Source organism: Eriocheir sinensis, chromosome 9 (genome assembly GCF_024679095.1).
Source record: "Eriocheir sinensis breed Jianghai 21 chromosome 9, ASM2467909v1, whole genome shotgun sequence".
Classification (NCBI taxonomy): domain Eukaryota; kingdom Metazoa; phylum Arthropoda; class Malacostraca; order Decapoda; family Varunidae; genus Eriocheir; species Eriocheir sinensis.
In genome coordinates, this window is record NC_066517.1 from 24,460,468 (window position 1) to 24,475,025 (window position 14,558).

At 42.6% G+C, this 14,558-nt stretch overlaps 1 protein-coding gene across 2 annotated transcripts in view; it reads right to left on the reverse strand.

Annotated features, from left to right (window-relative positions):
* Positions 1-14,558, reverse strand: part of LOC126996227 (hemicentin-1-like) — a 134,677-nt gene that overhangs the window by 11,728 nt on the left and 108,391 nt on the right. For both annotated transcript variants that reach the window (XM_050856574.1, XM_050856573.1), the window contains exons 8-9: positions 5,320-5,467; positions 1,853-1,983 (exon numbers count right to left, since the gene is read on the reverse strand). In XM_050856574.1, coding sequence (XP_050712531.1) covers positions 1,853-1,983; positions 5,320-5,467 — 279 coding nt within the window. The remainder of the gene's footprint in view (positions 1-1,852; positions 1,984-5,319; positions 5,468-14,558) is intronic.

Consider the following 14,558-nt stretch of genomic DNA (forward strand, 5'->3'; position numbering starts at 1 on the left):
AAATCAATAAACTCATTCAAGTGGCTAAGAGAGAGGGAGAGAGAGGGGGCACGTAAGGGACAGGGTTGGGGTTGGCTTATCACTATTGCCGGGTCTGATCTCAAGGGTTCCGGGGATTGGCTCAGTAGGGAGACACTCTAATATAGGGGCGACGGTATCTATTCGGTATCTATTCGCATCTCCTGTAACTCGTTTTCATCGGAGGGCATCAAGCGTGTAGGTAACATTCAATTAGTTTAAAGGGAGTGCTGGGAATGGATTGTATTACACGCATTCTTATATATTAAATGCTCTCTCTGATTGATATTGACTACGGCTGAAATACATACATACATACATACATACAGACAGACAGACAGACAGACAGAGAGGCAGAGAGACAGACAGACATTCATACATACATACATTCATTCATACATAAAATCAGGCAGACAGACAGACAGACAGCCTGATTCTAAATACAAAGGAACTGTGATACATTTTCTCGAAGCAAAAATAAATACAAAGCGTGAACGTGTGTGTGTGTGTGTGTGTGTGTGTGTGTGTGTGTGTGTGTGTGTGTGTGTGTGTGTGTCATTTAAATACAGTGTACGATGTCAATATTCTTGTCTATTTTCCTCTATTTACTTTTCTGCTAATTTATATGTTGGCCCGCGCACACAGACGCACTCAATTACCGGATAGGAACACAGATCGCTGACGTCGGCCGTGTTTAATATTGGAATTGACTCTATGTACGTGTGTGTGTGTGGGGGGGGTGGAGGGGGTTGGGGGGGGTGATGGGGGGGAAGGGGGGGGGGCTGTGTGTGTGAGGAGGGTAGGTGTCTGTGTGTGTGTGTGTGTGTGTGTGTGTGTGTGTTTTCGTTTTTTGTCTTTTCTTTGTTTTCTTCTTCCCTTTTCCTTCTTCTTTCTCATCTTGTTTTTCCTCTTCTTGTTTTTGTATTTCTTGTTCTCCTTGTTCTCGTTCTTCATCTGCATCTCCTTCTTCTTCTTCTTCTTCTTCTTCTTCTTCTTCTTCTTCTTCTTCTTCTTCTCCTTCTCCTCGTACTCTCCATTATCAGTATCGCAATTATTACCACTACAATCGTTACTGTCACCATCACCACCATCCTAACAGTCACCATTTCTATTCTTTTTACTATTCTCTTAAGCTCGCCCGTCAGAGAGAAAGAAAGGTCCGCGTAGGTAGCCATAAATTATTCTTTCGGCAGCCTCAAGGTAATTTCCCAGGAGTCTCCTCTGATGGCCTATCCGTCAAAATTATGCGATCAATAGCCTGTTTTGTGAGGGCCGGTATGGCAGGCGCGGCTCGATGTGTACCGTCTGTTGTTGTTCCGCATTGCTTAACGTTGTATGCTCGTGTGTGTGTGTGTGTGTGTGTGTGTGTGTGAGGGAGATGTTGTTATTATTATTATTGTTATTTTAATTTATTTATTTATTTACTTTTGTGTGTGTGTGTGTGTGTGTGTGTGTGTGTGGAGGGCGTACCTGTGTTTTGTTTTGTATGTGTGAAATTTGCATAACGAGGTACTTTTTTTTACTACTATTACTACTACTACTACTACTACTGCTACTACATAATGCTACTGTACTACCATCACCGTCACTTCCATTTCTGTCAATACTGTTACACACACACACACACACACACACACACACACACACACACACACACACACACACACACACACACCTCTTTTCTCTCTTCTTCCATTTCTCTCACTCCCTTTCCTCCCTCCAACACTACTCTCTTCCTCCCTTTATCTCACTCTTTCCTCCCACCCTCCCTACTATTTCTCACTCCCTTTCCTGCCTCCCTTCCTCCAGTCAACACACACACGAACATACTCACGTCTAAGAACCAGCTGACGCGGTGTGGCCTCGGGTTGGCTTGGATAACACACTCGAAGTACACATCCTCGCCTGCCTTGATGTTGTCCAGCTGCAGCCGACGACCCACACGCAGAGCCAAGCGAGGCGAGACTACAAGGGAGGGAGGGAGGGAGGGCGTGAGCGAGGGCTGAAAGGGACATGTAAAGAGTAGGCTGTAGTACACGGCATCAGGGAGGGTAGGAAATGAGAACTAGTGTGGGAGGGAGGATGGAAGTTAGACCATGAGTATGAGAGGAGAGATAAGATGAGAGTTGCAGGAAGGGAGGGAGAGCGTGAGGGAGGGTTGAAAGAGACATGTAAAGGAGAAATGCACCGAACAAGGGAAGGTGGAAAGGAGGGTAAGAGGACGAGAAGCCAAATTTGAGTGTGGATTGGATGAAAAGGTGAATTTGTGGGTGGCCATATGGGAGGAAGGAAATAAGAAACAGGTAGACATGACGAACAGACAGAATGAATGGGAAATGTTCAGAAGTGGAATGCGTGAGGGAAGAGTGGAAAAGGAGGGCAAAAGGATGGGAGAATGGGAGAAAGAGCGTGAGGGAGGAAAGGAAGGGAAACGGGAAAGAGAAGTGGATGGAATGATGGAAGGTATATAGGAGGGAGGCTGAGGGAACGTGAACGAGGATGGAATGAAAAAAACAACAACAACGATACGGGAGGAAGAGAGTAAGGGAAATAAATGTACATAAAAGGGAATGGAAGAGAAGAAGAGAGAAGTGGAGAGAATGAGTGACGGTGGAAGGGAGGGCGAGAGATAATAGGCAAAACTTGAGTGTAGATGGGATGAAAAAAGGTTGGAAGTTGAGGGCGATAGGATGGGGGAGAGAGCGTGAGGGGAAACAGAAAGGAAATGTTAAAAAAAAGAAGTGGAGAGCGTCAGGGAGGGTGTCGAGTTACTGTGGGCGGGAGTGTGAGGGATGAAAAAAAAAGATAGTTGTGAGCGGGGAAATGGAAGTAAGCGAATAAAAGAAATGTAAACGAGAAAAGAAGGGCGTGAGGAGGGGATGGTAGGGAAATGATTGAGAAGTAGACGGAGGGTTGGAAGGGGGGCAGAAGGATGGGATGATGAACTTGAGTGTAGATAGGATGATAAGGAGGATAGAAGTTGAGGGTGAGGAGGGGATGGCAGGGAAATGATTGAGAGAAGTAGACGGAGGGTTGAAAGGAGGGCGGAAGGATGGGATGGTGAACTTGAGCGTAGATAGAATGAAAAAGAGGATAGAAGTTGAGGGCGATAGGATGGGAGAACGTGAAGGGAGGGAATGGTAGGGAAATGATTGAGAGAAGTGGACGGCATAACGGAGGGAGGTTGGAAGGAGAGCGGAAGGATGGGATGGTGAACTTGAGTGTAGATAGGATGAAAAGGAGGATAGAAGTTGAGGACGATAGGATGTGAGGGCGTGAAGGGGGAGGGTGATGGTAGGGAAATGGTGAAGTTAAATGAAGGGGATGGATGAGGAAGGGTGGGAAAGAGGGCGGGAGGACAAGACGAAGAACTTGAATGTAGGAGGAATGAAAAAAAAGATGTAGTGAGCGTTTTTATGTTCTTATGAAATGGGAAAGAGAAGTGGACAGCGTTAGGGAGGGAGGAAAGGAGGGCGCGAAGATGAGTTGTCGGCTGGAGGAAGGGAGTGTTGGAGGGAGGAAAAGGGAGTGTGAAAGGGAGAAAAGGGAGTGAAAGAAAAGGAAAAGCATGAGAGACAGTATTCGAGAGGACTGAAGCGAAGAATAGAGGATTGAAACTCATGTGATAGGGGAAGGAAAAGAGGAAGAGGAGGAAGAAGAAAAAGAAGAGGAGGAGGAAGAAGAGAGACACCCTGAACACGATGAAAGAGAGAAGTGAGGGACGGAAAAAGAGAGAGAGAGAGAGAGAGAGAGAGAGAGAGAGAGAGAGAGAGAGAGAGAGAGAGAGAGAGAGAGAGAGAGAGAGAGAGAGAGAGAGAGAGAGAGAGAGAGAGAGAGAGAGAGAGAGAGAGAGAGAGAGAGGGGAAGCGTGAGGGAACCAGACAGAAAGGAAAAATAATTATGTATTGATGTAAGGAGAGGTGGAGGTCATCGATGCATGTAAAGGGGAGATAAATGAATAGAAGGAAAAGTAAATAGAGAGAAATAGAGTAGTGTGATGTCCGTGTGTGTGTGTGTTTTGTGTGTTTGTGTGTGTGTGTGGAAAGGTAGGGAAGAAAGGGAAACATATGAAAAGGAAAAAGGAGGGAAAGAGAGATAAAAAAGAAATATAGAAAGTGTTTAATAAAGAGGAGACATACAGGAAAGAGAGTAAAAGGGAAAGTGTGATGATACGAAGAAGGGAGAGAGAAGGAGAGGGAGGGAAAGAAAGGGAGCGAGAAGGGAGGAAAGGAACACGGAATTGAGGGAGAGAGGGAGAGAGAGAGAGGGAAAAGAGAGAGTAAAGGTGTATATATTGGATATGAGAGAGAGAGAGAGAGAGAGAGAGAGAGAGAGAGAGAGAGAGAGAGAGAGAGAGAGAGAGAGAGAGAGAGAGAGAGAGAGAGAGAGAGAGAGAGAGAGAGAGAGAGACGCTGTAAAGTATTTAGTAAGAGGAAGAGGAGGAGGAAGAGGAGAGGAAGGAAGAGAGAACAGGGGGAGGGAAGGGAGGGAATGTGTGTGTGTGTGTGTGTGTGTGTGTGTGTGTGTGTGTGTGTGTGAAAGGAGGAAATTAAGTTTGTATAGCAGTTAGTTTTTTTCTTCTTTTTTTCTTCTTCTTTTTCTTGTTTTTTCCTTTTTTTTTTCTTCGTTTGCAAGCATTTTTCTATTTTCCTTTTTCTTTTTCATTTTCTTCTAGTTTTCCTCCTCGTCCTCCTTCTCCTCCTCCTCCTCCTCCTCCTCCTCCTCCTTCCTCTCAAGTCTCCTGGGTTGTGAATCTTCGGAAAATGTTGCTGTCGACGTGAAGTGAATTTTTTTCTTTCTGTTTTCGAATTTAGCTCCGGACGGTTCCTAAATTTTCCAGGTGAGAGAGAGAGAGAGAGAGAGAGAGAGAGAGAGAGAGAGAGAGAGAGAGAGAGAGAGAGAGAGAGAGAGAGTCTTCTTTCTTCTCTCTCTCGCTGATTCCTTGACAAGCTGAAAAGACGTTGAAATTCCGTAAAATGGGTAAATAAGTTTTCCTGAGAGAGAGAGAGAGAGAGAGAGAGAGAGAGAGAGAGAGAGAGAGAGAGAGAGAGAGAGAGAGAGAGAGAGAGAGAGAGAGATTAAAATTGAAACCGGGAGAACGAGAGATTAAGAGATAAAAGACAGGCAGAAAACAACACACACACACACATACACACACACACACACACACACACACACACACACACACACACACACACACATCCTCCTCCCCATCTCCCAACCCCCCCCCAACCCCCCTCCCTCCCCCCCCCCCTCCCTCCCTCCCTCCTCCCTCCCCCCTTCTCCCCCCCCCATACTCACACAGTACACCCAGGCTCCTCGTGTCCTCCATCGCCTGCGCCGCCTTCAGCACTGGGTTCTCGGCGCGACAGGTGATGCGAGCCCCGTCTTGCGCTCTGCCCGGGGAGAAGGTGAAGGTTGACCTGCTCATGTTGCCCTCCTGTAGCACCTGCGAGGGAGAGACAGGTGTTAGGTGAAGTTTACTGGAGGGAGGAGAGAGAGAGGGAAAAGTAAGATAGGGAGAGAATGTTAATGTAGAGAAAAAACAATAACATGGGTCAGGTGTAGATTCTGTGGAGGGAGAGACAAGTGTTAGGCGAAGGGAGAGAAGGAGAAATAGGGAGGAAAGGGAGGGGTGTGAGAGAGAAGGGTAAGGTAGAGGGAGAGAGAAGGTGAGGTAGGGGAAGAAGAGGGAAGGATAGGGAAAAAAAGGGAGAGAGAGAAGGGTAAGGCAGGTAGAGAATGTTAATGGAGAGGAAGAATAACATAGGTCGGGTTGGCACTTTTTGTAGGACCAGAGTGTGGGAGGGAAGGAATATATTGGGAAGAGAAGGGGAAAGGAGGTAATTGGAGGGAAAGGGAGTGTAGGTAAGGGAATGAAAGGGAGGGGGAGGCAGGAAGGGTAAGGGGTGATAGGGGAGGGGTGTGAGAGCACTTTTTGTATTACCAGAGTGAGGGAGGGAAGGAATATATTGGGAAGAGAAGGGGAAAGGAAGTAGTTGGAGGGAAAGGGAGTGAAAGGGAATGAAAGGGAGGGGAGGCAGGATGGGTAAGGGGGTGACAGGAGATTAAGGGAGTGCGCGACTGGCTGTGTGGCTTGATTTCACTGTTTAGAATACTCCTGAAGAAATAAAAATCTAACAATCTCTTGCATCATCATCTAAGCTCTGTCCTTCTTAACCTCTCATCCTTCTGTAACCCTTCCATCGTAATCCTTCTCCTTCATCCTCATCTTTTGTCCTTAACTCTACATCTCCCCTGCTTTAATCCTTTCCATCCTCTTCATATTACTAATCATGTACTGAGTTGAAGGCTAATTTATTTTTCAAGTTCAATTTTTCACCCGCGGTTTCATATGTTGTTGAATTTGTGGTTTAAGAATTAGATATTAGACTTCCTGATCTCCGAATGTGATAGTCTTGTGGAGCGACGAACATTAATCAAGCATTTCCGAGGCTGGGAACCGCTGCGTTGGAGAAGAGAGAGAGAGAGAGAGAGAGAGAGAGAGAGAGAGAGAGAGAGAGAGAGAGAGAGAGAGAGAGAGAGAGAGAGAGAGAGAGAGAGAGAAAGGAGGGCAGCGTGGGAGGTAAACGGATGAGAAAATAAATAAATAATGAGAGACCTGAATATATCACTGTGTATGGGACGGTAGATTTATAGCCAGAGAGAGAGAGAGAGAGAGAGAGAGAGAGAGAGAGAGAGAGAGAGAGAGAGAGAGTGCTTGGGAGGTGAATGTACAACTGGTATTCACTCTCCTCTCTCTCTCTTTCCCTCTCTCTCTTTTATCTTTTTTTTTCCCTCTCCTCAATTTTCTCTTTCCCGGGAACGCAAAAGTTGAAAGGTTCGAACGTTCAATCAAGTCATTTACAGGTGTTTTTTTTATTTTCCGTTTTCTGTTTGTTTTCCCGTTTTTTTTTAATCTTTTTCTGTCCAGGTGGATGGCCAGGTGGGGGTTCTGTTGATTGCCGACCCGTTGTACCTGAATTGCCTCGTCCGTCTGTCTGTCTGTCTGTCTGTCTGGTTATGTTGCTATTTCATATTTGTGTCTGTATGTTGTATTTCATTCTACTGGTCTATGTCCGTCTGTCTGTCTGTCTGTCTATCTGTCTGTCTGTCTGTATCAGCTTGCCTGTCCACATATGTTAGTTTTTCGTATGTGTCTGTCTGTTATTCTGTATTTGTTCGTACGTACGTCTGTCTTTGTATCTGTCTATCTGTCTGTGTCTGTGTGTCTGTGTCTGTCTGTTTGTCTATTTATATGTACATGTATTTTTCTCATAAAAGAAAAAAAAAATTCTTTCCCACGCAGTCGGTTAGTGTCTGTCTGTCTGTCTGTCTGTCTGTCTGTCTGTATGTCTGTGTGTATGTCTGTCTGTCTGTGTGTATATATGTATGTCTGTGTGTATGTATGTATGTCTGTGTATCTCTTTCCAGTTCTCTCTCTCTCTCTCTCTCTTAACCTCGCGTGAGTAATAAATGTAAACAAGTGAAAGCGAACTGGACAGCAAACACCGGCGGCTGTTTTTACATGATAATTGTATTTTTCTGTGTAACTTTATTGTCATTGGAATTTGCCGCGTTTTTTTTTTTTTTTTTTTTTTGTTGTTGCCGTGTTGTAAAAATGTTAAAAGTAGGAAGAGGCGCCGCGGGTGTGAATGTGAATGTGAATATTTTTTTTTTTTCTCTCTCTCTCTCGTTATAATTGTGTTCTGTATTTCTTTCTGTTTGAGTGTTTGTCTGTGTGTGTGTGTGTGTGTGTGTGTGTGTGTGTGTGTGTGTGTGTGTGTGTGTGTGTGTGTTAGTCCGTTTGTCTGTTTAGTTCAGTCTTTCTTTCTTTCTTTCTTTCTTTCTTGTAAAACTTATCTACCATTTTCTTCTTTTCTTTCTTCCTTTTCTTCTTATTCTTTTTCGCATTGTTTTGATCTTTTCCCTTTTTTTCCATCTTTTTTTCTTTTCTTTTTTAGTTTATTTACATATTAATCTTTTCATTTTCTTATTTGTATTATTTATTCACGCATTTGCCCTCCATCTATCTATCTATCTATCTATCTATCTATATCTATCTATCAATCTATCTATATCTATCTATATCTACAAATCGATCTATGTATCTATCTATCTATCTATCTATCTATCCATTTATCTATCTATATCAATCTGTCTACCTATCTGTCTATCTATCTATCTATCTTTTTTATTTTATTTATTCATTTTTATTCTTTTTTTTTGTGGTGTGTGTGTGTGTGCCTTTGCGTGTAGGTGTCGGCAATGTAACACTTCCTCTCTCTTTTGGTTCGTGCTTTTCCCCTCTATTTTCAACATCACTTTAGTTCCAATTCCCTAATTCCCTGAAACACGCTCGCAAAGATTTGTATCATTCTTTCCATGCCTTTTTCCCCTTTTTTTATTCTTTCTCTCTTTTTGTTTTGCCACAATTCTCACATTTTTTCCTTCTCTTTCCAAATGTCGTGTTGGTGAATGCATTTTTTGACCTTCGTTTCTGCACCTGGACACACACACACACACACACACATGCACACACACACACCAACCCCACACACACACACACTTACAACCCCACCCCCACCCACACACACTTACTCACACACACACACACACTTATAACCCCCCACCCACACCCACACCCACACCCACACACACACACACACCTGCCCGCTAACATGATCTTGTGCATGATAAATCCCCTTCGTGCATCGCCCAGCAGCCCGTCAGGAAAATTTATGACGCAGGGCATCAATAAGTCTTGGCTCGTAACGCGGAAGGGAGGGAACGAGAGGGAAGGGAATGGGCTTTGAAGGGGATGATGTGGCGTTAAGGAATGGGAGGGAGTGAGGGACGGGATAGATGAAGCGAATAAATGGGAAAGGTGATGAAAGGAAGGATAAATTGAGATACTGGGTGGTAAAGAATGGTGAGGAATAGGATAATGGATGAAGCGAATAAATGGGAAAGGTAATGAAAGGAAGGATAAATTGAGGGATTGGGTGGTGAGGAATGGGATAATGGGGAAGCGGATAAGTGGGGGAAGCAAGTGTTAATGAGTGAGGGACCGGGTGTTGAGGGGATGGTATGACTAAGGAATGGTGAGGAGATGAGAAATGGGATAACGAGGAAGCGAATAAGAGGGGAAGGTAATGGAAACAAGACGAGAGGGAGGGAATGGGTGTTGAGAGGGTTGATATGAGTCTAAGGAATGGTGATTGAGTGAGGATACGGTAACAAGGAAAGGGATGAGTGAGGAGTGTACTGTAAGCAGGTAGACAGGAGTGAGGGCATGAGTAAGTGAGAATGTGATGAGGAACATGGAAAGGGGGAAGGGGTTGACGATATGAGTGTGAGAAATGAAGAGTGAGCGAGGATTTAGTGCGGGAAGGAAAGGGGTGAGTGAGGAGTGTTCTGTAAGCAGGTAGACAGGAGTGAGGGCATGAGTAAGTGAGAATGTGATGAGGAACATGGAAAAGGGCGAAGGGGTTGACGATATGAGTGTGAGAAATGAAGAGTGAGCGAGGATTTAGTGCGGCAAGGAACGGGACGAATGAGGAATGTAATATAAGCAGATAGAAGCAACTGAGGACGTGAATGACTGAGACGGTTATGAGGAATTTAATATCGGCATAAAGCGGAAGGAATGGATGAGGACTGAGGCTGTGAGCGTGGGGTAGAGGACAGAGGAATGAGGTAGACCAATGGAAATCAAAGTGAGGAAGAGTTTTATGAGGAAGATGATATTCTGTGAGGAGGGACAGAGCATCGGGAAGGAGGAGTATGGATGAGGAATGGGAGGGAAGAGGAATAGGATACGCGAAATCAAGGATACCGGATAAGGATATTACTTTCTTCTTCTATAGTTGATAAGTAAAGAAAAACGAAAATTGCCCAGGTGAAAGGTGATAAGGTCAAGACTGTAAAGTAAATAAAAATATGATCAAAAGGATATACTGGAAGGTTACGTCAATAAGTTAAAGGTGAAGGGATTTGAGTTTGCTCTGATCAGTATTTACTTGACTTTCTGTATTTGATAAGTAAAGAAAACGAAGGTATTGGAGGTGACAGGTAGGGTGAACTAAGGTAAGGACTGTAAGGTAACCATATATGATCTAAAACTAAGCAAAACAAAGGTAGGAAGGGGATAAGGAAGATAATAAGATAGGACAAAGATAATCTAGAAGGCTCACCGACAAATAAGAAAAAAAGTAAGACGTGGTAAAGATAATGAGTTAAGAGTAAGAAAAGATAGACATTGTAGACGAGATTCACAGACAAATAAGTTGAAAATAAGTTAGACGTTGTAAAGATAATGAGTAAAAGAGTAAGAAAAGACAAATAAGTAAAAAGGAAGATGTGGTAAAGATAATGAGTTAAAGAATAAGAAAAGATAGAAATAATAAGCAAAACTCCACGACAAATAAGAAGAAAAATAAAGTTAGACCTGATAAAAGCGAGAAATGAATAAATTGATAAAAAGCGGGAATAGCGTTTGTAAGATAACACTCGCGTCTCTCTTACGAATAAATTAATATGGTGATTGTGTATTTTTTGTATTATAATGAAGACAGACCAAGGGACGGAAAAAAACACCAACCCCCTCCTCAAAAAAAAAAAAAAAAAAAGACATGAAAAAGTGAATAATAAGAAAGATGAATATAATATGACACGACTTTTAGGATTATTTTTATTTATTTTTTATTTTTTTGTACAATAATGAAGGCAGATCAAGAGACAGAAAAAAACAATCCCCGCCCAAAAAAAACCCATGAAAAAAGCGAAAAATAAGAAAGATGAATATAATATGATACGACTTTTATGATTATTTTTTTATGTTTTTTTTTGTATATTAATGGAGACAGAGAAGAGGAACGAAAAATAACCAACTCCCCCCCAAAAAAACACGAAAAAACGAATAAAAAAAGATGAACATAACCGGACACGATGACTTTTACTATTAATATGTATTTAAGAACAAGGGAAGGCAATTCTGATAACGAGAGAGAGGTGATAGAGACGGTAACAAGGCAGGTGATGTTTGAGAAGCGATCCAATTACTTCACAAGGATTACTACACGTCCTCCTCCGCCGCCCTGCTCTGTCCAAACACCCTTGCTCACGCGTGTAATGTGTTGAGTCAATAAGAGAGGTGCGAGGTGAGTTAGGTCAAGTCAGTTCGCTGGGAAGGTTAGGTTACGTTTAGCTTGGTGTGGAGGTAGATACGAGGCATGGCAGGTTAGGTTAAGTTGGGTCTGGTTTGGAGTTCGATACGTTATGCCAGGTTAGATTAAGTTGGGCCTGGTTTGAAGTTACGTTATGGAAGGTTAAGTTACATTTGGTTTGATTAGTTAGGTTAAGTCACTTCGTTCCGTCAGGTTAGGTTAAGTTAGGTTTGGTTTGAAGTTAGATTAAGTTATACTACGTTACGTTATGCAAGGTTAGGTTAGATTAGGGTAGGTTTGGTTAGGTTAGAGAAGGATTGGTTGAAGCAAGTTAGAAGTCAGTTCGTTCCGTCAGGTTAGGTTAAGTTAGGCTTGGTTTGAAGTTAGGTTAAGTTATACTAGGTTACGTTATGCAAGGTTAGGTTAGATTAGGATAGATTTGGTTAGGTTAGATTAGGATAGGTTGAAGGAAGTTAGAAGTCAGTTCGATCCGTCAGGTTAGGTTAAGTTAGGCTTGGGTTGGGGATAGTATAAGTCTTACTAGGTTATGTTATGCAAGGTCTGGTTACATTAAGTTAGGTTAGATGATGTTAGACTAGGTAAGGTAAGGATGTGTTAGGTTGGCTGAGATTAGGTTTTGTTAGGTTATGATGGGTCAAGTTGGCAAATACTAAGTTTGGTTAGGTTAGGTTGGCATAGCTTAGGTGAGGTTAGGTTTTGTTAGGTTTGGTTAGCTTAGGTCTGGTTTTTGTTAGGTTTACTCTGGCAACGCTGGGCTACGTCATATTCAGGGCAATAAGCAACGTATGTAAAATAATCCAATTAGTTAAAAGAAACGCCCCACGCATTCTTTCTGTGTTATACTGCTTAACGGCCTTATAAATCATGCCTGTTAGCTGAGGCGGGTCAGTGCACGTGATATTTAGGGTAATAAGTATCGTATAAAACAATCCAATTACTTATATGAAAGACTACACATTTTCTTTCTGCTTTAGACTATAACTATCTTCTAAATCATGCTTGTTAGGGTAAGTGAGGTTGCGTGATATTAAAGTTAATGAGTAAGGCGTAAAAAAGCAATCCAATTTGTTCAGAGAAAAAAAACTTGGTGTATTTTCTTCCCACTTTCTACTGTTGAACGACTTCCCGGATTGTGTGTGTTGTGTTAGGTCATGTTAGGTTGTGTCATAGTAAATAATTGTGTCATAAAACGCAATCCAATTAGTTAAGAGGAAAAACTTCGTATATATTTTCTTTCTGCTTTTTTCCTGTTCAACGACTTCCTGTATCATGTTTGTTAGGGTAGGTTAGGTTTCGTAATAGTCGAGCTTACAAATATGGCGTAAAGAGCAATCCAGATAGTGAAAGAAGAACGTATTTTTCCTCTTCTCCTTTTTATTGCTCAGCGACTTCCTGGGTCATGATTGTTAGGTTAGGTCAAGTTAGGTTAGACTGCGTAATCGTCAAGTTAACAAATAAGGCGTAAAAAGCAATCCAATTAGTCGAAAGAAAAACTGCACATATTTTCCACTTCTTTTCTGCTCAACGACTTTCTGGGTCATGATTATTATGTTACGTTAGGTTGAGTAATAGTCAGGCTAACAAATAATAAGACTTGAAAGGGAATTAATATATCAAAGGAAAACTACACGCCTTTTCTTTCCACCTTTTTACTGTTCAACGACTTCCTGGATCCTGTTAGTAACGCGTGGAGGTCAAGAACAGGTGAGACAGGGGTGAGGGAGGTGTGACAACGTGTGTAAGGCCATTCAGTTAGACAGGCGGCAGTTTACGTGACATATCAGTTGCTTTGCGTCATTAATATCTATGCAGGTCAAGAACAGGTGTGAGACAGGTGTGGAGCATGTGTGAAAGTCGACCTAACTAACAATCAACGTGTGTAAGGCCATTCAGTTAGATCGGAGGCAGTTTACGTGACATTTCTGCGTCCTCACCCTGTTTGACATGTTCCTGGGTCATGCGCGTAATGTGTGAGGGCTAAGAACAAAGTGTGAAACAGGTGTGACAATCAACATAACTAACAGTCAGCGCGTCCGAGGCCATTCAGGTAGACAGGCGGCAGTTTACGTGACATTTCTGCGTCCTCACCCTGTTTGACGTGTTCCTTAGTCATGCGTGTAGCTAATGTGTGTACGTAATTACTGGAGCTGTTGGGCGGATGATGTGTAAAGCAATAAGCGAGATGGCCTGCGAGGGGATGTAGTTAGTCAGAATGAGGTACTGCGTGTTCTCTGTTATTTATACACGTCTTCCTTTTCTGCAATCAAGTCTTTATTACTGCACGGTTTTTGTTTTTTCGCCCTAATCGCGGTCGTAAGGAAGGATAAGTGACGGAAATGAGAGGCGGGGCGATAAAACACGGTCCTGAGGTGATCTAAGGCGCTAAATAAGGCGTTGGATGGTCTCTTGTGTTCCCCTTGATGCGAATTTGTTTTTTGGGGTTACTGCTCCACTCCTTCCTTTCTCTCTCTGTGTCTGTGTTTCATCTTCTAACATGTATATTTTCGATGTTTTATGAGTTACTTTTTTGGGCTCTACTTCTTGTCTTTTCTCTCTATATCCTTCTTTATTTGGCTTACTCCTTAATCTCTACTTCGCATTTCTTTTTTGTATCCTTTTTACGACTTTCTTTCGTGTTACTAGTCATGTTTTCTCTCTATATTTCATCCTTTATACGACTTTCTATTTTGTCTACTTCTCGTTTTCTCTCTATTTCTTCCTTTATCCGACTTACTCTTTTCTTACTTCTTCGTTTTTCCTTTCTGTTCTCTCCTTTATCAATATCACTCTTGTCACTACTTTCATCGCCTCTCCATATTTCCTCCTTCACATTACTTTTTTTGCGTTATTACTTCGCTTTCTACTTTCTCTCTTATTCTTTTGTTACTACTTCACTTCTTCTCTCTGTACTTCTCCTTCGCACAGATTCACTCTTTCAGGACGGGAGCCTCACCACCAACAAGACACACCTGGAAACAAACCTGATCATATTTCCATTTTTTTTGTGTGTGTTTTCAGAGGAGCAGCAGCATTTTAGAGCCTTTTTATTATAATCATTCTGTTCTGCCCGCCGCGGCCTGCCTGCCTTCTGTATGTCGTAAAAAAATACTATGACCCAGTTCCATGTATATATATTTTTTCTACATGCACAATATTCTCTTCTTTTGCAGGTAAGGGTGTGGAGGCGGGTGGGTGCAGATTGTGGAGTGAGATGAGGGATGCGGATGCTGTTAACCGACCCAGCAGTGATAGAGAGTAAGGTAAGGTAAGGGGATGAAGGAAGGGCATAGCAGTGATTTCTTGTACAAAAAAGAGATGAAAATACGTGTTCTCAATGTGTCTACTTCATGG